We start from the raw sequence: 26,626 nt of genomic DNA on the forward strand, positions 1-26,626 counted from the left end.
GGAATCTCGGGTGAGCAAAACCTCTGAAATGTAGCACTACTGCCGGGCTCTGGTTTTTCTCCGCTCCCTGCTGTCACTTCCACGGCCTACTCCAGAGCCACGCACGTGTGCCGGGGCTGCTGGGGAGGATCTCCTGTTCGAACGTTCACGGCCAACACGCCTCCTGTGACTTCCGACAAACACGGCAAGAACGGCAGCTGGAGGCCAGCGCGAATCCCAGGTCCTACGGGGCTCCAGCACACGCTAAAGGAGCCGTGGGTCACGAAGAGGGCCGGCAGCTTCCCACCCCTTCCTCCTCTCTCCACCCCTGAAAAAAGACAGACTCTGTCCTACAGACATACCGACGTCCCATCCGCAACGTCCTATCTATTTAAAGAGAGATTTGTTAATGGCTCGGGGACTGCGAGAGTTTTGCAGCTTGTCAGGCTGCGCGAGGAATGTATGAAAATATTCATTGCACAAAGCCAACCTTTTTCCCCAGGATAAAGAAAACGCCGTTGCGGTGGCCATGCTCTGCTCCCTACGTCGGTTACGGGATGGTATCACTGGGGACACATCTCTGAAGAGCCCCAGTGAGTCGGCTGCTGCCGCGCGCGCCCAAGATGGAGGTGCTGGTACAGCTGGACATTTTCTAAGCCGGCCAACAGCGATGGGATCATCATTAGTAAACACAACGATAAGCTCTCTACGACGTGTTCCAGGAAGCTCAGAAATGATTCAAGGTTTCCTGTACGTATGACTGTCACGCTTTCACATCTCACTCGATCTTCACGTAGCTGAGCTCAGAGCTTGTCCTTTGAAAAGACAAAATGGACCAGGAGAACTCAAAACTTAACCTCCAGCGCAGTTTTCAGTGCTCTTCTCCCCAGAAAAGCTCTCTAAAAAAACATTTAACTATTAAAGGCACAAAGCAGGACTGCAGCCCGAGCAGGAGGGTTTTATTCTCCCAAATGGGGGCTCAGACGAATTCCACTGCGCTCCCAGCTTTGTAGAGTTCTACTTTATTCCCTTCTTCTCCGGCATGCAAATGGGAATTGTAAAAACATTTTCCTCCAGCTTCCATAAATCACTTTACTCACTCCAAGCGAAGCAAGGAGGCCGTATCTTTTCAGACCAAGTGATGCAAGTAAGAACAGACATGCTTTGAGCCTTGCAAGCTTTTCTCTGGATCGCTGTAATTGTGCAGTTTCGGACTGCCTGTTTATTCTTTACAGTTCAAACCACCTCCTCCTACCAGCAGTTTCATGCCTACGCTAGAGAGATCCCTTTTGTACATCTTAAGGCATCACACGCCATAAAAACAAGCTGCAAGCTCAAACATCTCCAACAAAACTCTCACTGCTAAACCTCTCCAGCCAGAGCTCCTGCCAGGAGAATGAAGGCACTGAACTTACAGAGCTGGCTGGGTAAAGACTGGGGTGAGAAGAGACTGGATTGCACCCTTCCAAGCATGGGACGTCAGAGTCCTATGGAACAGGGACAGGGGTTTGGTACACAAGTTAGTTTTGAATGTTACTGGGGTGTGTGGAACTCGAAAGCTGAAGAAAGGCCATGGAAAAAAATGAATTTATCCAGAGAAGGGGGGTGGGAAAGGAGTTGGAGATTTTCCCCAACATTATCCACCAGTTGGCCCCAGCGTTGGAAGATCCAGACCCAGAAGCTGAACCATTGTTGCTGAGAAAGATGCAGTTTGCTTTTTTGTCCATTTAGGGTGATTGCACGTGCCTCAGAGCCAGAGAAATGCTAGCATTGTTTGGGAGCTGGCTTCTCTTAATTGAAAAACAAAAGTCATATAGACATATTTTTCATTTGCGTGTCATTCAGTGTCCTTCCATTGGTGCTCTTCAGACTGAGCTGGGAGGAAATACGGTTGGGGCTCAGCAGAAGAGATCATCAGCTTGGATCAACTGCACAGAAAAAAGCTTGCGTGATGCCTGGCTGCTGACAGCCCTGGGCTCTGCAAGAAGAGGGTTGCACACATCGAGGCAGAGATGCTGCATGCAGCAGTTTACTCCATTAGTCCTTGTTACTGCTGGGCTGTTTCTAAAGAAGTCGTTATTAATTGAGAATTTGGCACAGGGATGCACTGGATATATTGGGAAAAACGAAGAGAAGAAAAAAAAAACAAAAGAGGGAAAGGTGATCATTAACGTTAACTCACAAAGGTTTTTAACAGCTTTGTTTGAAATGCCTCTCAAGGCTGAGGGCTCTTCTTGGAAGTCACTTCCACAGCCCACAAGAGCCCCGGCTCACTGGGGCAGATGAGAAGGAAGACAAAGAAAGAGGAAATGGGCACCAAGAGAGACAGAGTCTTCAAGAAGTTGCTCTTCCACCCCATCAGCCAGCCCAGAGGACAAGCAGGTGAATTTGGCAAGGCTCACTGTTAGAACCAGCAGCACATTGCTCACAGAGGTGAACGCGCCCAACTGCAGAGCCCACAGGCAGCCAATCTCCCCATGTCTGGAGCACGGAGCGTCATTTCCTTCTCCTCCATCCCTTGCTCCTCATCCTTGAGGGCTGTGTTGGCTGAATCCTGTCCTGATGGTAGTCAATGAGAGTTTTGTTACAGCCTTCAGCAGGATCAGGATTTGGCACCGGGAGCTGCAGGACCGAAATAAAAAGGTCTTTTGTGCCAACTGGGTTGGACTGGCAAGATGAGGGCCGGCTCCTCAGTGCTAGCAGAGGTGTGTGCACCCCGCAGATATCACTGAGCTGCCCAGCCCAGCCTCAGGGAGCACCTGAACCCACAGCCAGCTCCCACGGCTTCCAAGCATCCATCCTGGAGAGCTGGGGAGGCAGAGCAGTACTTCCACCCACCCCTCAGTCTCAATGCTGATCTTTAAATCCTGGCACGGCAGCATCCCAGGGAGCTGTACAGCACGTACCATGCAGCAGCACACGGCTACACTCAGCGTACTGCAGCTGGCTCATACTTTGTGCACTGACGGGGCTTTCGTGTGGGTGGGGTTTCTTTTTTGTTTGTTTGTTTGGTTTGGTTTTTTTTTGCAAGGCTGCTTCTCAGGATCTGATGCAGATTTTACTTGTTTGAGTTGAATGCGCCTGCGCTGCCTGGCTGAAGGGAGGGCTCCTGACGAGTGCTGCTGGGTAAGGATCTGTTCTAACAGCAGAGGTGAGCAGAAGACACAAAGGCCAACCCTATGCGAGAGGCAGGGGGAAGAGAGCCGTGCCAGGCTTTGTGCCCCTCCAGAACCACGCTCTCTCATCTGTGGGGGTTGTTTTCCCCAACACACGCATTTTATATTAATTCTGGATGGGTTTTTGTTTTGTCTCTTGAACAGAGCGAGGTTTAATAAGCACTTACAAAACTCTCCTTCAGAGCTGCATTAAAAAATTGGCCTCCTGGGTAGCTCTGTGCTTCCAGAGAGCACAGGGAATTGCTTTCATGTTCGCAAGCCTTCAGCACACGGCCGCTGGTGCCAGCAGTAGCTGTCAGTGGCGGCTATTTCTCCCCTCTCCCTGCAGGCTCAGCATCAGCACCCACCCACCCACCCTGGAAGGCTGCGGCAGAGCGACAGGCCTTTCCAGGCTCAGGCTGAACTGGAAATAAAGGCAGCCACGGTGGGCGATGCTCAGGGGTTGGTCTAAGAACCGTTTAGCACAAGGAAAGCCGGCACAGGGCAGCAGAAGCTTGGATGCTGGCGGTTCTGGAGCGCGGCCCCTCTGCGGTTTGACTTGGGTGCTGGCAGCCCAGAGCCCCCCAGGCCCTGAAGGAACGTCCGTGTTCATCAGAAAGTAAGGTGAAGCCTTCCTTAGCAAATAAGCCATGCAATTATAAAGGCAGTCAATAGCGTAACGCCAGCCAACGTGTTCCAGCGATATTTTGAAACTGTAATCTGATCCTACTGTTTCCATCCTCGTGCCTTGCCTGCTCTCCCTTGTTGCATACTGTACTATTTGAGGCCCAGAGGGCAGAGCAAGCTCTGGCTGTTTGTTAATGATCAGAAACTGCGTTTTGAGCACAGCTCTCCGTGCGCCGCCCACACGACTTTCTTGATAGTTTGTGAAGCTCTCAGCCTGCCCAGGCCCTGTTAGAAGGCTCTCCGGGAAACAAAAAAGCCAGCAAAACAACCAGAAACACAACTCGCAAGCACCACTTCTGCCTTCACTTTCCAGCTCGTTTCTACCAGTGCTAAAAAAAAAATAAATGCAAAGCCGCAGTCTAAGGCAACCTCCAACTCTGCAGTGTGTTAAGCCTCGCAGGAAACATATGCTTCTATTAAATTGGAAACAGTTTCTAATGCTGTCAGTTTGCTAAATGTAACACGTTCTCTTGGAAGGAGCCGAGCGGTTCCCATGTTTTTGACTAACTGCACGCACTGAGCAGAGCGCGGCCGATAAAGCTGCAATAAATATAAGGCTCCAATAAATATAGCTTAGGATAAATTACTGCCTCATTAAGTAATTGTTTGGAAAAAGGAGAGCAGGTTTTCTAGATTATAGCCATGTTATTAAGGGTGTTTATAATATTAAGAATTCTATCGGGGTAGCAGAACTTAATACAAGTTTAAATCAGACGGGCACTTGTTAGCTCGTTAAGCCATTAAAATCTGCCCTGGCAGAAGCAGGAGGGGAACAAGACGATGCAGGTTAGCTGGGAGCACCGCAGCCCAGCAATGAGCAACGAGGACAGCTTGTTTCAGCCCAGGGAGCAGGTAGAGCTGCTAGGCAGCATTCTGAGGCTGGAAAACCTTTGCCCAAAACAGCTCTTATTCACGTGCAAGGCGGTGGTGTTTACTGGAAAAAGGGATTGCCCAGCAGAAGACGCATCTATTGCAATGTCTTACACCAGCTTGACGTGGGCCTCGGTGGCGGGTTGCCACTGGGAGCCGTGGCTCTAGGGGTGATCACAGGGCACGATGCCCTCTGTGCAGAGCCCATATTCAGCCCCCCCCCCAGGACAGGATTTGCTGCAGCCCCACGTTTTGCAGAGCCACCCCATCGAACCAGCCAATGTTCTTCTCAAATTCAGGCTCCACGTGGCAGCCCTAAGGAAGCCGCCAGGCCTGCCAAGCACAAATCAAGTCATACAGCACTGGGTGCACGCAGGCTGAGCGGCTCTGTCTGCTGCCAGTGTCAAAAGCTGAAGGATTAGGATCTGCATAACACACCTGGGCATCAGTAGTAGGAAATGAGAGCCACGGTAAATAAAACCAGGCACTACATCAGGCCAGCTTCTCAGACTCCACTACGGGATGAGCTGATGATTCAGTAGGCTCTGCTTGCAGACACCTGAAAAGCACTCGAGCGCTTCCACGCACAGGCCAAGCAGCTCACCCAGCTCTGTGCTGCTCCTGGCACTGGGGCCCCTCGCCCAGCAGCTGCCAGTCCCACTGGCACGCCAAGGCTTGTGTGCAGGGAGAAGCAGGGCCAGCATCTCGTGGAGCAGCAATGAAGATGGCTGTGCACCGCTCAGGGCCCTGGCTCAGCCACAAGCCAGCCACCTTCCTCCTCTTCCCACTTCAGAGCCTGCAGGGCAGAGCGAGAGCATGGCTGGGAAGAGGCTCCTTGTAAATCATATTTGAAACAACCTGAAAGAGCTGCTGCGGCCACCAGAAAGTGACACATTAACAAACGCACATTCCCTTTTCCCTGCTAAGGTTACAAGACACGATGCTACCGGTCAGCCTCTAAGGGAGAAGGATGAAACAGCACAACCAACACATCCCTCCTCCTCAGCAACGCCACTGGAAGCCATAGATCACGGTGATGCTGTGCTGTACGCCACAAGACAGCTCTATTGGCGCACACCAGGGGCCAGCCGGTATTTTTTTGTGTGCTGTAGCCCCATCTCTGCTGGCTGCGTAGTGTAACATTCCCATAAAGGTTAATGGGAGCTGTGTGTTCATCCTAGAGGGACCAGACTCCTTTGTGGATAATAAGAGAGTTTTCCACGTGTACTTATAATTGCTCGGTTAGAGCCCTTGCTTTCGAGCGCATCACCGTGCCTTTTCCCCACAGATAGCTTGTTTTTCCCCCCTCGTCCTCGGCCCTTCATCAACGCACGGGGGAAAAAAAATATCCACACTGCTGCAGAAAGAACCAAACGGTTTGCCAAAAAGTAGGTTATTGCTCTGAAAACAGTGCTGAATAAATTATCACAGTCAAACTGAAAAGCAGCGAACCGGGGGGAGGGAGGGGAAGAGCAAAAACCTCCAAAGAAACGTGTGCTGCAAAATGCAAAGCACATCCCAGCAATGACAAGTCATTTTAGTTCCCGGCCTGCAGGTTTCGTTTCGACAATTCGTTTCTTGCTACTGAAAGTTAAAAGAGGCAAAAACCAAAGATTAGAACAGAAGGCATTTCCCTGGCACTCCATAAAGCAGCTATGCTGCTCTCAAGTTGCTTTCACTGCTGTTGCTCCAATAAAGGAACGCAGCCCTGCAAACAGTGAATTCAGTGACAAGCGCTCGCTGGCCCCCCATTCTCTTGCAGGGAGGTGGTAAAACTGCAGGACGTTTCTCCACCAATGAGAACAACAACAACAAAGTTAAAGTTTGACACGACAGTTTGCTAAGACAGCGCTCAGTGATGTTATCACGTTGTCTCACCCGTGGCCTTTCAGCCCGGCACGCTGCAGCGCTCGCGTTTGTTGAAACGTTTTCATGTCCGCCCAAGGAACCCTCTGAGAGCTGATAAAGGGAACTTTGGCCAGCCTTGAACTGCTCTCAACGTGCAGCAGCCACGGCCAGAGAGGAAAGGGATTTCATTTTTTACAGCACCTGTTGGACTGCACGATGAAAACGAGCGCACTGAAGCGGTGCCATTCCAAATAGCTCCCAAGCAATCCAGTGTTTTAAGTAATGCATTAGTTCTCAAATATATCACTTTAACTAATACAGGGATGCTCTTCTAACAGCATATTTTAACGGTGTATGTACTGTACTTTGAAGCATGCTTCTCATCGGTCACTTAGTGCAGAATGAAAACCCGATTCCCATTCCAGGAATCAGGAGTGGAAAATACAGAAGGAGATGGGGAAACTGAAACGGAGAGTTCTGAACCTCATTTTGTATTTGACCAGAGCAGCCCATTCCCCTCTCCCAAGAGGTTATGATGCTAGTTTTCCCCACAATTAAACAAGCAGACAAAACACACACACACGACACAGATGTATGACGTGAGTTGCAGCAGCAAGGAGAAGCAGGGAAGCAAGAGGAAGCTCAGCGCTGTGCGACACAGGCATGCACACCAACTCGGTAGTGCCTCCGTTCCTTTGTGAGGCGTTTGTATAATGCCTCGGTTAGGGGAGGAGAGGGGAAGGGCTGCTCCAAAGAGCCAGATGGAGCAGGAGGGTGAAAGAGAGCACGTGCTCGAGAACAGGAGGGGAACCCAAGCGAGTTATCGGGCCCCTGGGACAGCCAGCATGAAAGTCGGCCCGGTCAAAATCCCTCCGCTGGCGGCAGCGTGAGTCACTGCTCCTGCACGGGATGGGCGCATGGAGCAGCACAGCGCTGTGGGCACAGCTCACACGCAGACAGCTCTCTCTCACTGGCACACACGTACACTGGCACACGGAGATAAAGCAAAGCGTTACCACTAGCTGAAAAAACTCTGTGGTTTGTGCATGCACGCCCGCCTCCTATCTTGATGAAATGTGTCTTTTTAAAAATATGCAAACGATATGCGTGCACGTGTACCTATTAAAGCACTTTCTTCCCCTGGTGAAAGGCTGCCTGTAAAAACACACCAAGAGTAAAGGGTTTGTGGAGGCGCCGGAAGATGATGGTGTATTTCTGAATTAGGTTTTAAAACTTCATTTTGCAGCTACCTGAAGTGGAGACAAAGCTGCCTTTAGGCATCTGAAACTAGTCAGACCTGCTGTAGCAGTTGTACAGTTTGCTTCAAATATGCCCTCCACTCTCCTTTCAACCTCCACCCCAACATATATCCGCATAGTTTACCTCCAATCATGGGCGGTTCTTTCTATAGCACAGCTCGCTCGCCCTCACCGCCCGCCTGGCACGACAGGAGGTTTTAAAGGACTGAAGTTAGAGGCAGCTCTGCGGGGAACCTCAGGGACTGCTGAGGAAGGAGCTGATAATTGTTGTATTTCCATCGGGGTGAGCGTGGCTCCAGAGGCACAGAGTTTCTGGGGGAGATCAGGGAGTGAGAGAACAGCTTTACTGACCGCACATCACCCAAGCCAGCTTTTGGGCCAGTCTGTGTCTTCACAACTGGTCAGGGCTCCTTTGAAAAAGGAACTTCTTTCTTCTGCTACTTCCATATACCGCCCAGTTTTAAAAATAACATGGAAGAAAACAACCCACATTTGCACTTTTCTTTTTTGTGTTCTTAACATACTGGAACACATTTTTATTCGAACTTCCCTGGAAGCAGAAGCTGCCAGGTGAAATCTAATACTTCTTACCAACGTGAAAGCAAGGTAAACAAGCTTTGGCTCCTAATAATCACACAAACTGAGGCTCGTGCCATTCAACTCCACTTCAAACTCAATTCCAGTGTAATTTTAATGAGAAATTCCTTGTTAGGCCCACCACTTGTCAAGACACCAACTGGGTCGTATAGGTTGGCAACTTCAGATGTTATAGCATCACAGAATGGCTTGTGTTGGAAGGGTCCCCAAGGATCATCAAGCCCCAAGCTCTCTGCCACAGATTAGGCCATCAAGCTCCAGATCTGGTACCAGACCAGGTTGCCCAGTGCGCCATCCAAGCTGGCCTTGAACACCTCCAGGGATGGAGCATCCACAGCCAATTCATTGAGAGCAGCACTGCAGAGAACTTTGGGGTTCAGGTGGTTGAAAAGCACAGTGTCATACGGCAAGACCAGCCGCTACGTACCATGAGGGCAGAGGAGTGAATGCAGACCTTCACTGGGGGATAACAGCTGGCACTCACCTAACACCGTAATGCACAGCTCTTCTGACATGCTGGGCTGACAGGCTGGCCTGCTGTTTCCCTCGTGCTAGCCAAGCCCTGGCCCCAGTGAAGGGACAAGCAGGAGGCAAAAACTCACTCTCTGGTGGCTTTGCAGCTCCTCCAGGCCTCTCCAGCAACTTGTTTCTCAGCACCACTTCCAGCCACTCCTGCTAGTCTGCAGGACCACCCGCTCTGTACCACGCTACAGAGCTCTGCCTGGGAAATGCCCTCAAAGCGGCTGTTCCCCAGGCAGGAGTTCCCCCTCGAGCTGGAGGAATCTCCCAGCCATGCGTGGAGCACACCTTCACAGCTCCTCCCATCCTCCTCATGGTGACAGAGCATCCAACACGCTCACAGCAGCCGCCTCTGCCAGTCTCTGTGTGGTTTCTATTCCACGCAGTGGCAGCAGGGAGGGCACAGCTCCTGCCACCTCCCAGCCACACGTCTGCATTCAGCTTTCTGCTCCACTCCAGGGCACCCAACGGCACAGTTAGTGCTGCATTTACAAGGTTTGCTTTCCCTGCTTGTGTTCAACAGTCAGCTTTGTTATTTATTCTTTTTTCTTTTCTTTTCTTTTTTTTAAAGTGTTTGCACTGGTAATGCTGAACAAACCAAAAAAAAAAAAAAAACCTGAAGCCTCCACTCCAGCAAACACAAGGACTGACGTTGTTTGTAAAAGAATTAAAGAACTACCACGTGTCAGAGGGTCCCTCTCCACGTACAGAAAGCAGGCACTTCTTCAAGGCAGCACAGCCCTTGAGACCGACAGAGATCAAGAGGCAGCCAACTGCACTGCCAGGCCCTGAAGGAAGTCGGTGCTGCTCTCAGCTCGGCCAATTCCACCTGCTCCACGCCGTTCATTAGCAGGGGGTTCACCCACGCTGAAGCTCTGTGCCGCCAGCCTGCCTCCATTTAAACTGGACCTTGCTCCCTCCTTCGGAGAGCTCCTGATCTTTGGACCTGGGAGCTGGAAGCTGCCGTTGCTGGCACTGATTGGTGCGTGTGTGTGCTGAGGAGCTGCTGCAACCGGAGCCGGCTCCTCCTGAGCTGCCTGCGCACAGCCAGCTTGGGAGAAGGTGCATCTCCGCAGCCTTACAAAAAGCAGATCACCAGCAAACTGCTCACACTTCCAAAGCACCGCCTTCCCCCCCCCCCTTGACAGGTTACACTTTAAGATGTTACATAAAAGCAGAAATAGTCACAAGTATTTTGGATCACCTGTCTGGTGCGAGAGCTCGCGGAGAAGAACTGTGCCAGGAGTGTTTTACAGCAGCGTGAAAGAAGTCAGAGTTCCTGAATGTAGAGTATCGAATTTGAGGGCTTGCCTGGTAGTAATGCATGGCCTTAAACTCCTCCATGCCTCTCAGGCAGAGGACTGGAGTGCTTAGATTTTTTAGGCTATCATTTCCACCAAAACACTGAGAAACCGTGGCATTATTTCATCTATCCCATAAAAATATAGCAGGTGTATAAAGGAATACAATTACACTTCTTCATAAATCAGCACCTACAGACGTACTTAATGCTCTTCAAGCCTACTTCAGACAAAACCTGAAGTACCTACGGCTAGCAAGTTTCTTGTTTGTTTGTAATCAGCTTCAGAGAAACAGAAATCAGCCCAACACAAAAAATCAAAGTCGGGTTTTATATGCACAGAGCCTGGCTTCATTTGTTAGCAGTCCAATCCAGTTCCTGCCCAAAAGGAGTGGGTGGATTTTACTACCAACTTAAATGGAAGTAGGAGCAGTCACGAAAGGAGGAAGATCTCCAGCTGTTACTTTAGATGCTGCAATATTTGCCTGGACAATGGAAGAATTCCCTAGGACGTGCTCTAATATACCTATCAGGCAGCACAAATTGCTCGCCCTCCTCCTATCTCGAACACCACCACGAGCTCATTACATTAAATCAGATTCAAAAGATACCAGCTTCTTATGTGGAAAGGTGTGCATTTTAACTTTAGGCAGAAAAGGCAACTTGTAATTCACCCTGCCTAACCAGCTGCTTCATTTCTAAGGTGATATACAGAATAACCAACAGCAACTTCACAATTCACTGCTGCTTTGGCATCGCAAAGGCTTCCCCTGCACTTAGGTGCGTCTCCAACACATTTGGAGAGAGTATTTCATACAGGTGAGCCCCTACAAGTGGGACTAGAAAGGCAGGCACTGCCTTTTCAACTCACACCGATAGGAAGCGTTCACTCCTACACACAGCAGAGAGCTGATGTTAGGGGGCAGCCGAGCCCTCTACCACCATTGTTCGAGCAATTGCACGTCCTGCAGTGGCCAAATCCGGCACCCTGAGACGGCACAGAGAGCCACCGTGCTGTCCCCGGGCTTCACCGGTTGGAGAAGCCTGCGCTTCTTTGAGCAGGGAGTTCGTACTCGTCTGAGCACGGGCTGCCAGAGCCGTGACACGCTGTGCCCCGCGCCGGTTGAGGGGGCCAGCAGGTGAAACGGGCACGTTCGTTTCACGTTACAGCCGTGTCACTGCCAATTAGCCAGCGAGGGGCTCAAAGGACAGCGCAGGAACCTCCCCGCAGATTTCCAACACAAGTGTCCCGGAGTTTTCCAGATGCGCTCGTGAAAACGCAAATAACAGCAGGTAACCGCACTCCCATTTCTGCGCTTAAAGAGAGCTTCCACGGCCGACACACCGACACGAGCGAGGCAGCGAACGCCCTGAACGAGAGGGGCAATGCAAAGATTTTGCTTCAAGCCGCCCCCCCCCCTCTCCTCCCACGGCGCTCCCCCGCAGGAAGTCACAGCGAACACACCGCTTTCCAAAGCCGAACAACCCCTGTCCGCAAACCTCCCCCCACCACCTCCCGCTCCTCCCGGCTGCGCTATCAGGGAGCGTGGGGGGGAAGCCCCGCTAATCCCCTGCCCTAACGCAGCCCAGGAGAGGTGCAGGCATGCCCGGCCATATGTCAGCCTCGCTCCGGCACAGCACAATCTCCCACGTCGCCCAGCTCGCCCGCCGCCACCCCACGGCACCCCCCAGCCCCCCACTCTCTCCGCTCGCTCCCGGTGAGGCTGCACCCCTCCGGCTGTTAGGACGCGCCGCGGTCGCTCGCAGCGGGATGCGACGTACTTTTTATCGATTAAAAGTGCTCGGAGCCTCGCGCACCTGCCCCGCGCCCCTCTCCGGCCGGAGAGCAGCTCTGGGCTCGGCACGGCACGGCTCCGGCGGGGCTGCGGCGGGGACCCGGCAGCCGCCCCACGTCCCCCCGCCGCCCCCGGCCCCGCTCTCTCACCACATGCGGCTCCAGCCGGCAACTCGAGCACGCGGGGCGCCGGCTCTCGCCCCTCACAGCAGCTCCATATGGCGCTCCCGCGCTGCGCCGGGGTGCGGAGGAGGAGGAAGAGGAGGAGGAGGATTTAAGCCTCCGCTCGATCACGCAGCATTATACAATAGAGGAGGAGGGAGGAGGAGGAGGAGGCGGGAGCAGCCCCGGCTCCAGCCCTTGCCGCCAGCGCTGACGCCAGGGGCGGCTCCGGCGAGCTCCTCGCCCTCCGGCCCGCGTCACGGCCCCGCCTCACCCGGCCTTCCTCCCCCGCCTCCCTCCCTCCCTTCTCCTCCTCCTCGTCCTCCCCCACGCGTGCCCGTGCCCGACCCGCAGCCCCGGCGGCACCGCGCCTCCAGCGCTCGGACTCTGGGCCGAGGGAGCTGGAAGAACCGCCGTAAAGGCGATGCGTTCTCGCCGCTATGGCTTAGGCAGTAGGCTCTGAAGGTCCCGTAGCGATTTGGGATCAATCGAGCTGAAGGCCAAGCTAGAGACAGAGTTCCACGTCCAAGCAGAAGACTGAAAAGAACGGTGCTTGCGCGCGTGCACACACACACACACACACACAAAATCGCTTAAAACTGGTTTAAGAGTACACACCCATACATACTTAAAATGACAACTGAAGGGACCCCATACAGCTGGGACTTAAAGCACTGAGGCTGCTATTTCCTACCACTGACGCCATAAGTGTGGCCCCATCTCACCTCTCCTCACAGTTCTGTCCCCGGTAAGCGACTCAATCAGCAGGCAGCAGAAATTAAAAGCAGGATTTCCCCTTGCTGGATACCTCCCAGCAGACAGGTGCAGAAATTCAGCAAGCAAGACTTCCAAAACTGTAGTCAGTGTTACCAATAGTCACCAAATGAAAGGAAAAGCTTCATTTTCTTTAGGAGTCCGGTGGCTCCTGCCCAGCGAGCTTCAGCCTTTTCAAAAGACAGCCAGAACAGCCCAACATGTTCATCAGTTTGGGGTTTTTTTGAAGCCAAATGTCAGGGTCACGTTCTGCACCCTCCACACTGCTGAGTGGGGGGGACAACTGCAGCGATGGCTCTGAGCTCTCCCTGGCATATTTAAGAGCAGAATTAAGCCTTCTGTAGTTACAGCCCTGTAAATCCTGACCCCTTTGCTCACTCTTTACAACACTACGTGTTCCCCCGCTCCCTTGCGAGTTCTGATATGGGCTGTATAGACCTTCCCCATTTGTTTTGGGGGTTGCTCTGGACAGTGACAGATCACACAGTGGGATCTGGCTGCATGTAACCGTGCTGGGGACGCATCCAGCCCAGCAGAGCCTGCCTTCTGGAGCTCAAAGTCCACAGCAGGCTTACAGGCGCTTTGCCTGGGTGTGTGCATGCTATCGCCGGGACTATAGGCATAACCACAAACATTTGCTAAATAAGCAGCTGGGCTCCACTCTGACATGCAAGGCCTCAGTCTTGCCATGTAATACTTGGCAGCAAAAGGCCCAAGCCTTTACCAAAGTGTGAGCTGTGAGCACTTGTGACTTTGCTAGGTTGCTCCAATTTTACGCTAGTCTAAGAGAAAACTCACCGCCCCTTCTGTTTCCTACTGTAACTCCCCTGGGCCTTTCTTGGCAGGAGTTTACAGTCACACTGTAACTCAGATCATTCCTCCGAACACAACGAGTACAACCTGCATCCACGCTCAGAAGCACTCTCAGATGAGCATAGGTCACAACACGAATCGATCCGAGCGGAGTTCCTGCCTTCGCTCTGCTGCATCCTCCTCCAGGATGAGGTAAGGCAACACACAGCAAACAATCCTATTGCTGATTGCAACTCCCATGGCCTGCAGTGGGGTTTCAGGAGACCTTTCTGGCTGGGAAGCTCAGCTCCGCAGCAGTCTGGCCAGGAGGTGTCTGCAAGGCCCAGCAATTTGCCCAAACATGTTAGTGAGCTTGGAAACAGCCTGTGCCTGAGCCATGAAATGTTGGGCAGGGAAGTGAGTTGGCAGAGGCTCCCAGAAACCACAGGAGCTGGGGGAAAAGCCTGAAAGGGGCAGGCCGTTGGGCTGCTCACGTAAGAGGGTACAAACTAATGAGAAGGAACCAAATTGTGTTTCTCTGTAGGGTTCTGACCTGACACGGGCCACAGACACAGCCCAAACGCAGTGCTGTCTTGTCAAAGTCTGCCCAGGTCTCCTTTAGATCATTCAAAAGCCATCCTGTATGAAGAATAAATCAATTAACAGACAAATTAAAGACTGGGGGGGAGGGAAGGGATAACAGACACCAGACTTCCTAGGGCAATTCATTAGAAATATTACAGATGGCCAGGTAATCTCTGGCTATCAACATGAGTGCTAATTAGGAAACGGGCTATCTTTAGTGCACTGAGATGTCGGCATCTCTCAAGTTGTTCAAAGAAAAAATAGAAGGAAAAGAAAAAAGAAAGACACATTGAACAGTTTCCTCACTTTCTAATTGCATCCCTGGCCTTTCTAATTGCAGTACGTATTAGTGCTACAAGGTTTTCACCTGGTAATTTTAAGAACAAAACGGCTTGACTCCCTCCCTGGATGCTTTGGCATTAATGCACACAGGGGGTGACAGAGAAGCACCTAACACTGCCCCCCAGCAGACAACTTCTTGCAAAGCAAGACCCTACCAGCACCAATAACTTGGGAAAAGCTATCTTAGGGGCCTGCCTACAGCCAAGGGTGCTCATCCCACTGGTGCAGTGCAATCCACTGTGCAATACAGGTCCCACAGGGAAGAACCACTCAGAGGGTGGTGATGCACTGGAACAGGCTGCCCAAGGAGGCTGTGGATGCCCCATCCCTGGAGGCATTCAAGGCCAGGCTGGATGTGGCTCAGGGCAGCCTGGTCTGGTGGTTGGCGACCCTGCACATAGCAGGGGTTGAAACCAGATGATCATTGTGGTCCTTTTCAACCTAAGACAGTCTATGATTCTATATTCTAAGCCCAAGAGTGAAGGTGTGAATTAAACATCATAAACCATCACAAAGCCTCAAGACATCCCCACTGAGGCCAGCTTAGGATCAATCATGGCCTTCTGGAAGGGGCCGTGGCCAGGCGATGACAACAGCAACAGCAGTGGAGCAGCAGGGAGAGATGCTCAGCAGCAGGACTGAGACTGAAGCACTAATGGCTTTCTTAAGCAAGGGTCAGCTGCAAATAAAAGCAATCCACTCCGAAAATAAATAAATTAGAGGGCTGCATTTCTGCAGTCACGCATCACCAGGGAGCTGAGCTGCACCTGTGGAAAGCTGTGTTGCTTTGCTTTAGATTTCAGTTGGCTTCTGTTTTTTTTTCCTGCTGGTGCAACTCATCCACTGTAAGAAGGCTGCCACGCACGTCCCAAGGCACAGAGGAATCAGTTGAAACAGAAGGAAGGAATGCTCCCCCTTCTCACTCCAATTTTAGCTTTTTCTTTTTTATTTCTTCTTAACATTTTCTGCTTTAGTTCCTGTTTTTCTCCTCTAATGTTCCTGTGGCAGGAGGAGAAACATCGTTCCCTAGAATGCATAATATGCTTAATTATCATTCTCTGTTAGTTCTCTAGGAAAAAAATAACAAACAACTACAGGAGAAATCAGTTTAATTAATGAGCATGACCAAATGCAGCCTTACTTCTAATGCAGTATCATATATTACATGTCCAATTGGGCAGTTGGTCTTACTTAGGTAAAATGAACAGATATGCAAAATCCGTGGAGCTCATGAATCAGTGCTCTGAGCACAACTAACCTCCTCCGTGTGCTTATTCTAAGACTTGCTGCAGATTTCGATGCCAATTTCTGTTCCTAAAGTCTGTGGCTTCAAGTGGTGCAGGATCGGGCCCATAGGGTCTAGTAATGTAAAGCTGGGGCTTGGCAGGACCAAGGGCTGTGCCGCATGGTGAATTCATTAAGGAATTTTAAAAAAGCAACAAACAACACCTGAACTAAAGTAGTTATACCTGGTAAAAATCCCCAGGGCATTTCAAGGACAAGAGGGGCAAGGTTTTGTCTGAAAGAGAGACTTCATGATTCGAACGCTTTGCAAGAGGCCTGCTACTCTTCAGGTATTAAATTATTAAGGAAATATTATGGAACTGGATTATCAGGAAAGAAAAAAAAAAAAAAAAGCAACGTGCATTAGCTGGCTTAGTCAGAGGAGGTTTTGCTGCATTCCTCGTGCACTGAGATGACTCCCTCCCTCTGTAATTCCCTGAGCACTCCCAGTGCTCTGGAGACTGCTGGTGTGCATCATCGTCGCTCCACTGAAAAGCTCCGTCCCCTGACAAAGTGTGCACTGCCTGCCTGCCGTCACTGGCTACTCACACATCCTTCTGCCTTCTCACAGACATCCTTGTTTTTCCCATATTCCGTTCAGGCTGCATCTCTGGAGAGACGTGCTTTGCTGTGGAGCCAGGCCGCTCTGTTCACACCAAAGCTGTGCAGCACACAGGATCCTCAGTCCGTCCCTGCTTTGTACTCATGCTTCTGGAGATGCAGTGGATTGTGCTTCACATTGTGTTAAGTTTTAAACAATCCGGGGCTGTGAAATGCTGCTTTCTTATTTCTCCTTTCAGTGCTCGCTCTGCAGCCTCTCCAAGGCACAAGCCATTCTCTTCTGGAACACTTAGTTACTTCTTTGAAGGGAGGCTAGGTCGATACTCTGATACTCATCTAATACTGGGGGCCAGTACATTAAGAGAAAAAAATCCATGGATAGAACTGAAGGCTCTGTTTTACAACCAAGAGGGAATACTTCAAATAAAGGAAAACAACAACAACACAGAAGCGGGGGGGGGGGGGGGCAAATTCAGAGAGATGGCCGGTCTTTGGGCCTAATTAACCACTGGTGTAAACAGATGTCACTGAAATCAAGCCAGAAGCCTTAGGCCACCCACTAGACTCCTGCACAATCCCAACCTGATCCTGAAAATCTGCACAACACAGGGCTGTCCAACATGAGAGCCACACGTGTGCCTCATTAGCACAAAGGGTGCCATCACGGCTGTAACGCTGATGGACGCTCTGCTCCCCGTTCCCCACAGGACAGCAACTCCTCCAACCTGACTTAGCACATGGCAGCTCCTATTCAGAAGCGGAGCTCTGCATGGAGCTGTGCTTTCTGGAGTGCAGACGTACCGCGCTGTCTTCTTAAACACATCTGAGACCTGTATGAAGCCTGTCTGCATAGACACGCTGGAATACGTTTAGCACTGCTCAAGCTTGTTGAAATGCCGACGGCTCGATAGACCAAACGGGGCCACCAGCAGGTGATGAGAGGCTACAGACGTGGAGGTTCCTGCTCAGATGTGTGGCACTAAAGCACAGTGCAGCAGTATTGGGGTGTCTGAGGCTGTGATGGCACAAGCTAAATGGCGCTGTAGCTACAGTGCTGATGTAAGACGATGCAGCGCTGCAAATCTTACATAGCACCTAAAACCACATCACTGGAGAATAATGTGCTCATGCTCAGATGCATTACCAAGGGGAAAAAAAGAAAAAAAAATATGTTTCAGCCCTTACTTAAATGAAAACACAAGTTAGTACACTGAGATCCAATCAAATGCACCTTTTCTCTAGCAGCTTCTGCTGGCAGACTGGTACAGCACAATAAGCTCCCACACCACGTGGAGGGCTTGGGCTTTTCCAATTGGCTTTTTTCAGAATTCAGAACCACTAGATTCAGCAGTGTTTACCAAGTGAGATACAGGGATTTTCAGGATGATCCAAATTTGCAACAAGAAATCCTTCTTCCAACTGTCCCACGTGCAACATTCTTCACAGATGATGGTAATCTGAACTCCTTTCAGACAGACAGCCTTCTAGGGGTCTAATTTTAGGCAGTTAATGACCTACACAACTTCTAGAAAAACCCCAAACCCCAATAAAACAGTTGAATCTGCAGAGCCAAATTTAGATGAGAAGAAAAAGAAGCCAGCAAAAAAACCCCAAACAACCAACAAGTATCACAAGAACATCAAATGCACCATAAACTCCTACTGCCATTCTGGTCCACGATGAATAAATGAAGACAATCTAGAACTGAACTTACTGAGTCAGTGCAATGAATGCACAAATCTTTCTGTTTTAACCCTTCACAGAATGCGTGAATTCATTAATCATGTGCAAAAAACAGATCTGTAACGAGAGGGAATGGGCATATCTGGTGCTTGTACTGACAATGTGAGTGGAAACGATTCATTTGCTCTCTCTGCATTCCCCCAGTTCCCTTACCAGCCCAAGTCAGCAAAAGCCTGTATTGTATGTGCACGTAAATAGACTGTGGGTGAAGCCTGAACTTCTCAGCCTTGCCTAAAACTGTCCTGTGATGGGCAGAAAGGGATGTTAGCTTATTAAAGAAAAAGGGAACGGTACAGACTCATTTATGTTCTCTCCAAACCTTTTTTACACTCTCACTTTGAAGGAAGCTCTTCATATAGTGACCATTAGCCAAAGGCTGAGAGGTTTACACCTACCCCGTATTCCCAAGCAAAGACAGATGAAAGCCTTGCAAACCCCACCCAGTTCTCCTGGAATGTCACCAGGACAAAGAAGGAAGCCAAAGATCCAGCATTTATCGCTACCTTGCTCATCTTCTCACAGCCCTCACTTGCTCTCTCCCTCTTCCCAAAGTGACTTCAGAGAGCCAACATCCTTAAGAGTGGCTCTGGGAGAGGGGTGAGGCAGCTCTCCTGTCTGGTTACCCCCATCTCTCTCCTCCAGCAGCATCTGACAGCATTTGAAGGAAGAAAGAAGCTATGCTACAGGCAGGATGGCAGAGTGCTGGGAAAGCCAGGGGCTTGCTGTTCCCTCAAGTCCACAGCAGCTGAGACAGCCACTTCCCAGCCAGCAGGAAGGGATGGGCAGAAGGCTCCCAAAGTCCTCTCTTTCAGAGAGATCCCCTTGCCTGCAGAGCCCCAGTTTTTCTTACCAGCTTCCATCAGTTTTATTTGCAGGAGGAAAGATATGAACTGCTGTTAGGGTGCAAGCAGCCGTCACTCCTGTTCCACAACCTGTGTGCAAAAGCAGGAGCTGCCCGTTGTTTTCCAGGAAGGCACCAGCCTCCTTGCAAGAGCCAAGCAGAAGTCAGAACTCCTGAGAGAGCTCCCAGGCCTGGTCCAGCAGGGGTGACTGTCCATCTGCTATCTCATGGCCTGGGGCATTTGCTAACCATCCACACCCAGGGGACATTCCTAGCATGATTCCTGCTAAACAAAAAATCAGTAACTTTGCCTGCATTTTCACATTTGTAACTCAGTATTTTAGCCTTTAGTTTGAAACTTCTTTTTCAACCTGTTCTTCTGCTCACTTTCCTTAGCTGAATGTTCAGCCCATGCCATGGAAGCAAAAGAAGAAGTGAAATGTCAAAATGCTGATAATTTGACTTGACACATGTACACAAATGGTGTCCCCATGCAGGTCAGCAACCAAAAACCTCTTCTTTCTGGCAGCACTCAGCAAAGGAAACCCTTTCTCATCAGAATAGTTGGGAACGTGCAAGTGCTTGCTGCACTCCTGCCATAACAGTGGGGTCCATCAGGAGTGGCCCCTTTAAAATGCCGCATCATTACTGGTAGAAGGGAGGAGGGAGACCAGGAGTTTGGCTGCTTTGTTTTGGTTTTCAAACCACAACAAGCCACATTTGTTACTGAAACACCATCTTCCATGAGATGTTCAGAGGAAAGCCCTCAGCCCCCCAGCATGTTTTTGTTAGCTGACACGGCTGATAAGGAAAAAGCATTTGTTGTTTTGAACTTTTATCTAGCAAAGGTCCACCACAAATTAATGCAAGTGAGAAGATGTTGAAATATGCCTTAGAAAGTTTTAATCATACTTTTTCTCTTTGCGAGCTAGCCATCATTCAGTAGCTAGGTGGTTCTAAATAAAGAACTCTAGTCAACAACAGGAAATAACTCCCACAGAAAAAAAAAAGGGCAGAATACAAACTCTCAGCAACTCTTGTACATAGCACACAACGGCCTTTTGTTCCATGCACATTAAGTCTAAAATCTTTACTCTTCAGAACATGTTCTTGCTCTAAGTAATTAAAACCTTTTTCTTGTTGTAAATATCGATCCCTTCCTTGTCTTTCTCCCAAAGCAGTCACGTCTAAGAGTCAGAAAATCACAGGCTACTCCCATTCTGTTCAGTTAGTAAGGACATTCTAGCAATGCCACATGATGATCAGGATTTTCAAGAGTTACTGATGGTGTTTTTTCTTTCCTTTTCTTTTTCTGTTCTTGTTTCTTGTGTTGGTGCAGAGGGAGGTGCAGCGCTGTGTCCTCAGCTGGAGACGGTTTACATGCTTCTTAACGTTCAGAAACCGCTGTGCTCAGAAAGCACAGAGCACCTGGCCTGTGGGGAGGGGGATAAAGGAGAAGCCACACATCTCTAGCTGCTTTTTTTAAACTCCTGCTAGTGTCTACAATCATCAGCTTTTAACCATACAAGATGTCATGGGCCAGTGCCTGCAAACTTTACTGGCAAAGACCACTGCTTTCTTCTGCACACAATCTTCCTAAATCCAGCAGAAGAGCAAGGCAATAGGATCCAAATGTGCCACAAAACAAGTGCCACGGGCTGTGCTTTGCAGAGAAAGCACTTTCAACCATCACCTCAGGATTTCTGGAGTTTCTGCAGCTCACATTAACTCACCTGGGCTGATGGGTTGCTCCTGCCTTCAGTGCACATGTCAGACAGACAGGGCAACAGCTTTCCCACTGAAAGAAGAACTCCTATCCAGGGTGGATTCAGGCAGAGATGTGGCTAGAATAAAAAGCCTGTAGAAGATACTGGAAAGTAGGCTGGGGACTAAGTGTGGACCAGTCTGGAAGAGAACACACCTCCAGTCAACAAGAGATGTAGCCACACTAGGCACAGGATGGATGAGAAACTAAGGGCACATAAACAGGAGAAGAGGGAAAAAATAATAATTAAGAAAACAAACACAAGTTTGTTCTTGTTACACTTCAGGCTGTAGCATCTTTGCCTTTGCAGGAGCCTGTCTAGTCTGAAGTGCCCACAATACCTACACAAACAGCTCTATATTCTTGTAACAGGGTAGGGGAGGAAATCTTTAAAAATCTGTTGGTTTACTGTTGTTTGTTTGCTGTTTCGTTGTTATTTTTTTAATTCCTTAAAGTTTTCATTCGTGGTCTGGTGCTGTCAGCAGTCAAGCTCTTCCATTAGGTGTTGTTTGGGGAACATCTCCATCTTCCCATAGCTTCCAGCTCACCCTGAGCAAAGATGATCTCATGCTTCAAGAAAGGGGATAAATTCCCCTTTCCATCCTCAAAGAGATTTGAACTGCAGTGTTTCCTCATGATTGCTTCCTTTGTGCAGGAGAACAACTCCAAAACATGCATAATGCACACTGCAGACTCGAGCCAGGTTCTCCCACCTGTATGAATGCTTAGTACCTCAAAACCAGAAGAAACGAAAGTGTCTGCATACAGAACTGGCAGGATCAGACCGGGGGACAGAAGCACCTGGTAATCTGTACTGTACTGAAGAAGTAAGAGGGAAGGAAAGAACTGCAGGACTAGGCACAACATACAGAAATGTAAAGCCAAAATCTGCGAAGGAATACACTGATTTACTCCATCTGGCTTCAAAAAAGTGTTTGGGTGTCCAGATAGGGAATTTTAAGATGATGACTGTTTGCTAGCTGGCACAGATAGGTCCCTGCAGAAGGCACGAATGCATCTCGAGGAACATTGCTATCATTTGTGTTAAGTGTCTGCTGGCATAAAAACACATATAGCAGATTTTAGAGGTCAGCTGATCCCAGTAGCTTTCCATCAAATCACCTGCCATAGCTCTTTTCCTATATGGCCTAACTGCAAAACCAATTTCCACTTTAGAGATGAGCCCTTTTCAAATTACACAGCTGCAAGAGTTGAGATTACAGATCCAGAATGGAGATGTATTTTTTTAAACAGGAATATGGAAAAATAGCTTGATGTGCACATGGGTGTGCCAGTGTATTTGTGTGTGTGTGCACCATCAAAAGTCTACAGGAAGAGCACATCAAATTTGCTTCCTAATGCAAAATGCACTCTCAGGCCGAAGCAACTCTGCATTCAAATCTCACCCCAAAATAAATCTCACTGGTAGTATTATGAACTCGAAAGCAGGTACGGATCTGAACTTGCAGTTGTAGCATTTTCTGATTTAGAAAAAACTTCAGATGCCACTGCTGTGAGGTCCAGACTCCTCCTGAACATTCAGAAAGGAAGAAGAATCGATGTAGCAATGCATCCTATGGAAGCTGTCCCACCATTTCCCTGATCTCACCCATTAGATTAAATACTACAACTACTTCAGCGGGACCAGCACACTTTAAAAGATTCAGTCTCTCCCTCTGTCTTTTTCTCCCTCTCACTGAATGATATTTCTGCCCACATGCACTGACACATACAGCGTCTAACAAGGCTGTGATTCATTTTCAGTTCTAGTCATGCTCACAAGTGATGTAGCACACTTGCTGTGCCTTCAGGATCTGCGTAATTTAGCTTCATTTTCTCTGCCCCCACCCTGCATTAAGTGAAGTTCCAACAAAGCCAAGTCATCTCCCACCAATCCGCCCTCCCACCTCCTTGGGGGATGTGTACAGCAGGAGTTTGAATGATAATAATAATAATAATAATAAAATCATTAAAAAAAAAAAAAAGAAGTCAGAGAAGGGGATGGGAGCTTGAGTGATATCATGAATTGTTAGAAAGCTGTCTAACATCCACAAGGAGTGAATAATAATGGGACATGTACTACCCAATCACTTGCAGAAGCTGTATCAGCCCCGAATCATCTCACCTAACCTGTTAAAAGCAGCGATGTCTCACATCAGGAATATCATGCACATTCATGCTAAAAAGATGACTGACACGTTAAGCCCTAATTACTGGCTTGTGAGGGCTACTGCCTCCTCAGCCTGTTCCACAGCCACCTCGTGGTGACCACCCACTCTCCTGTGTCCTGCTGCAGCCATCTGAGCACACTGACATGTCAGGGGAGATGCAAAGTGTCCCACTGCCATCCTTCAGGAATTACACCGGCTGGTTCTGTGATGCAAACTATAAGCTAAGCTCCGTGTATTTGAGGCATTAAGCCAAGCCTGAACAAAGTGAAAGATGGGCTTTTTATTTGGTAAATCTCACCAGCATTCAAATTGAATCTCAGACACTGAGATGCAGCAGTTAACTGAAAAGAATAGTTCTCTGCTTTCAGTGCTTTAACATGCAAGTTAAAAAGTATTCTTACCCCATCACATTAACTCCAGTTCTCACTCATCTTCAACGTGGAACTAAGTTTTGATGGAAAAGAAAACTCAAAAGAAAAACAAGTCAACTGTGCTTCTCCTCCAACAGAAGTCCCCAGTCAGAAGTGAGTCACTGCAGACTCCTTCCAGCAGTTCTTGGTGATCTGCATGACTTCCTTAATCCCTAGGCAATGACACCAGGAAAGAAGAATTAGCAGCAAAAGCTAGAAGGCTCTTCAACATCAGAAATACAACTACTGATAGGGCTGCTGTCATCACAGAGCTCCACAGCAAGCTACGAGGAAATGTCCAGCCCCTCTTTGTCGCCATGAAATACCTGAGAGGCTCCCCAGCATGCAGAAACCAGTGGCTAGGCAGACTCGAGTTGCTGACCCCCTCAGTAATGACCAGGATGAGCAAGACAGAGCAGAGAGGAAATATCCTGCCGGCCCTAGGAGATGGCTTCGTCTCCTCCTTGCTCACTGACTGCTCGCCAGGCCATGTTGGGGAGGAACTGGGTCACCCCCCGGGCTGCTGCCAGAGCTCTGGGTGCTCTGAATGAAGGCAGCTCCTGGGGTTGGAGTAACGGTCAGGCAAAGCAAGCAACGGACTGTCATTTCGGCAGACAGCACTGTCTCATTTTGCAAATTGGAGAAACGCAGCAGAGGGAAACTACTGGATGGCTAATAGAAGCTTATTGTGGAAATGAAAGTCAAATCCAAGTGTTTTGATTTTCAGAGCACTCAAGACAGGTCCAGTCTCCTCCATCCACGAGTCACACTGTCCTCAGGGCAGGGCCTGCACCTCTCATTTGCTTTATGTCTGTGGCTTTCAGTCTTTCCTTGTTTGCAGATCCCTTGGTGCTCTCCAATAGGCTTGTGCATTTACATGTGCTGACAACAGGCTGGCTTTCCCCAGCTTTCCTGCACATCTTACACGTAGCCTGTGGATCCCAGTGAACCAAGAACGACAATCTGCTCCCCATGGCCTTCACTACAGACTCCCATGTGTCCTCTTCCCAACAGAGCCAACACAGCACAAGAGTCAGGCAAGGGTATTTGCAAGGTAGCTCACACACATTCTGGTTGCCCTAACCCAAGACAAAGCACAGAGTTGCCCTCATATTTCAGCATTTTCCCATCTCAAGGTATGGGAGCTGTTGATCTCCCACATGAAAATGCATTATGCTGTCAGCCCAGCCTAAGGGCTGTTATTTAATTTACTTGAGGAGGTAAGTGAAAGCCCCTTCATGCAAATGCTTACAATGTGATCTAGAAAACAGCAGGCGTAATTAGATAAAATGGCAGCAAAGCCCACCAGGGAAATAATGTTAATTCATGAGGATTTTCCTCTCCACCTCCCTCCCAGCAAAATTTGAAGCCAACGCGGGGCAAGGGGGAGGAAATAAAATCAGAGTGCACCTCAAATTATACATCTGCTGGGAAAGTAGAAAAACAGGACAGCAACCAGTGGGGTCATCTAAAAGCTGCCTCAGCATGGCACCTCTGTAGCAGGATTAGCAGTCCATGCTCCTAAGCGGTGCAGCACTGAAAGCAAAAACTGTTCCATCACTGTCATAAGCTATTCCTAGTAGAGACATAATAAGCAGCGTCTCTAAACTTCGCACCATCTCCTCACCACGTCCTAACCAGGCAATGCAGAAGACCCGTCACATGATAAAGTCATCACTGACCCCTCCTCCCCTCCCCCCGCCTCCAGTAACAATAACAAAATTCAGAGCTATTTCACAATGCTCGAGAGCAGGTCTGGCATTTCCAGCCCACTCACAAATTCCTTCCCCCAAAAGCATCCAGGAATGGGGTTTGGCCAAACTGTGTCACAGCATCACTGGGGCACACATGGGTCACTGCAGGGCTCCTGAGTGGCAGCGATGCTCTTGCAGCAGCCCCAGGAAGCCGTGTCTCTGCATTTCAGCTTCTCCCTCCCACCTAGAAGCCAGCCAGAAAGTCACCTCCTGATTGCTGACCTGCCACTACCAAAATGGATTCCAATTAGCCAACTCACTCCCAGCTATTAGGAAAGAGACATTTTTTGTTGTTGAGTAATTACTCCTCATGAAATGGCTCACATCTCTAGTTGATTAGGTCACAACACACTGTGAACAAACTGATGTAACAGAGATATCTTTAACCTGCTAAATTAAGGCATACTTTCTCAATATAGAAAGCTTAATTGAAGCCATGCATGGGGTGCTTACTGAAGGCATCTAGACACAGAATTGTTACATTCACAAACAAACTGTGGTTGAGACTGAAAGGCAACCTGTCTGTATTCAGCTTGCATATTAATTGGAAAAAAGCTGTTTTGTCTGCTTACTTGAGGATAGGAAACGACTCAAAGTGATTGCAGCAGCTTGACACCAGCAGTTAAATATGGAATGGCAATGTTTAGATGACACGTCTGGAAGGAAAGAGGAGATTTTTTTGTTTGCTTGTTGCTTTATGTACTTTCTCCCAGCTAACAGAGGGAAGGCCTCCTCTGGTCAGGCGTACACTGGTTAGAGCAATCAGAAACACCCAAGGCTGGTTTTGGATGCAACGCCAGACCTGCCACAGGCAGGACCCCCAAAGGCAGCCCATCGGGCCCCCAAAGACCCTTTAAACCACAATCAGCCTGGCTCACACTGGAAATCAGTTTGGTACCATTTTCTCTTCTTCCCCCCCACAAATCTCCAGCTGCCTGGAGAAAAGCAGTTCCGCACCCATTTCTGTGGAATTATCCACCCTAGTATGCTGATTTATTTCAAAATCAAACCAAATTCCTCAAGTCGGTACATACCAATGGCTTCCTGATTCTGGGGCAAGCCCTTCTACTAAAAAGGAAAGCATTTGCTTTAGGGACCATGGCCCTAAATCTCTCAAACAGTTACGCCTGTGCATCGCAGGAGTGTGCGAGCGCTTCAATCCAATGTAAGCATTCGTCCAAGCGAGGGCAACATTTCCTGTCGCAGTTAAAAACACATTATATGACTACGATGGAAAAATACGACTCCAACACAAAACCTACCTTTCCCTTCCCATTTTGGGCTTAGGGGGGCATGGGGAGGAGGAAGCACTCGCAGCATAAACATACGCGACCAGGACCCGGCTAGAGCGAGTGCCATTAACAGCTTTCTACCACGTTGGCTTTTTAAGTCGGGAAGCCGACTGGGTGTCATTTAATCTCCCAGATTAAAAT

General features: G+C 49.3%; 1 protein-coding gene across 3 annotated transcripts in view; it reads right to left on the bottom strand.

The window, feature by feature from the left end:
- Positions 1 to 26,626, bottom strand: part of SERTAD2 (SERTA domain containing 2) — a 74,281-nt gene that overhangs the window by 6,194 nt on the left and 41,461 nt on the right. The window contains exon 1 of one of the 3 annotated variants that reach the window (XM_042815854.1): positions 12,160 to 12,370. The exons of 1 other annotated variant lie outside the window; for it this stretch is intronic. Coding sequence is in view for 1 of the 2 variants with exons in the window: in XM_042815846.1 (XP_042671780.1) it covers positions 470 to 510 (41 nt within the window). In the remaining variant the exon portion in view is untranslated. Of the gene's footprint in view, positions 1 to 469; positions 3,475 to 12,159; positions 12,371 to 26,626 lie in introns of those variants that run through there. One more of the 3 variants, XM_042815846.1, reaches the window with a different exon arrangement.

This window comes from Centrocercus urophasianus, unplaced genomic scaffold, assembly GCF_019232065.1.
Source record: "Centrocercus urophasianus isolate 14NV4802_14NV808 unplaced genomic scaffold, USGS_Curo_1.0 seq_10, whole genome shotgun sequence".
Classification (NCBI taxonomy): domain Eukaryota; kingdom Metazoa; phylum Chordata; class Aves; order Galliformes; family Phasianidae; genus Centrocercus; species Centrocercus urophasianus.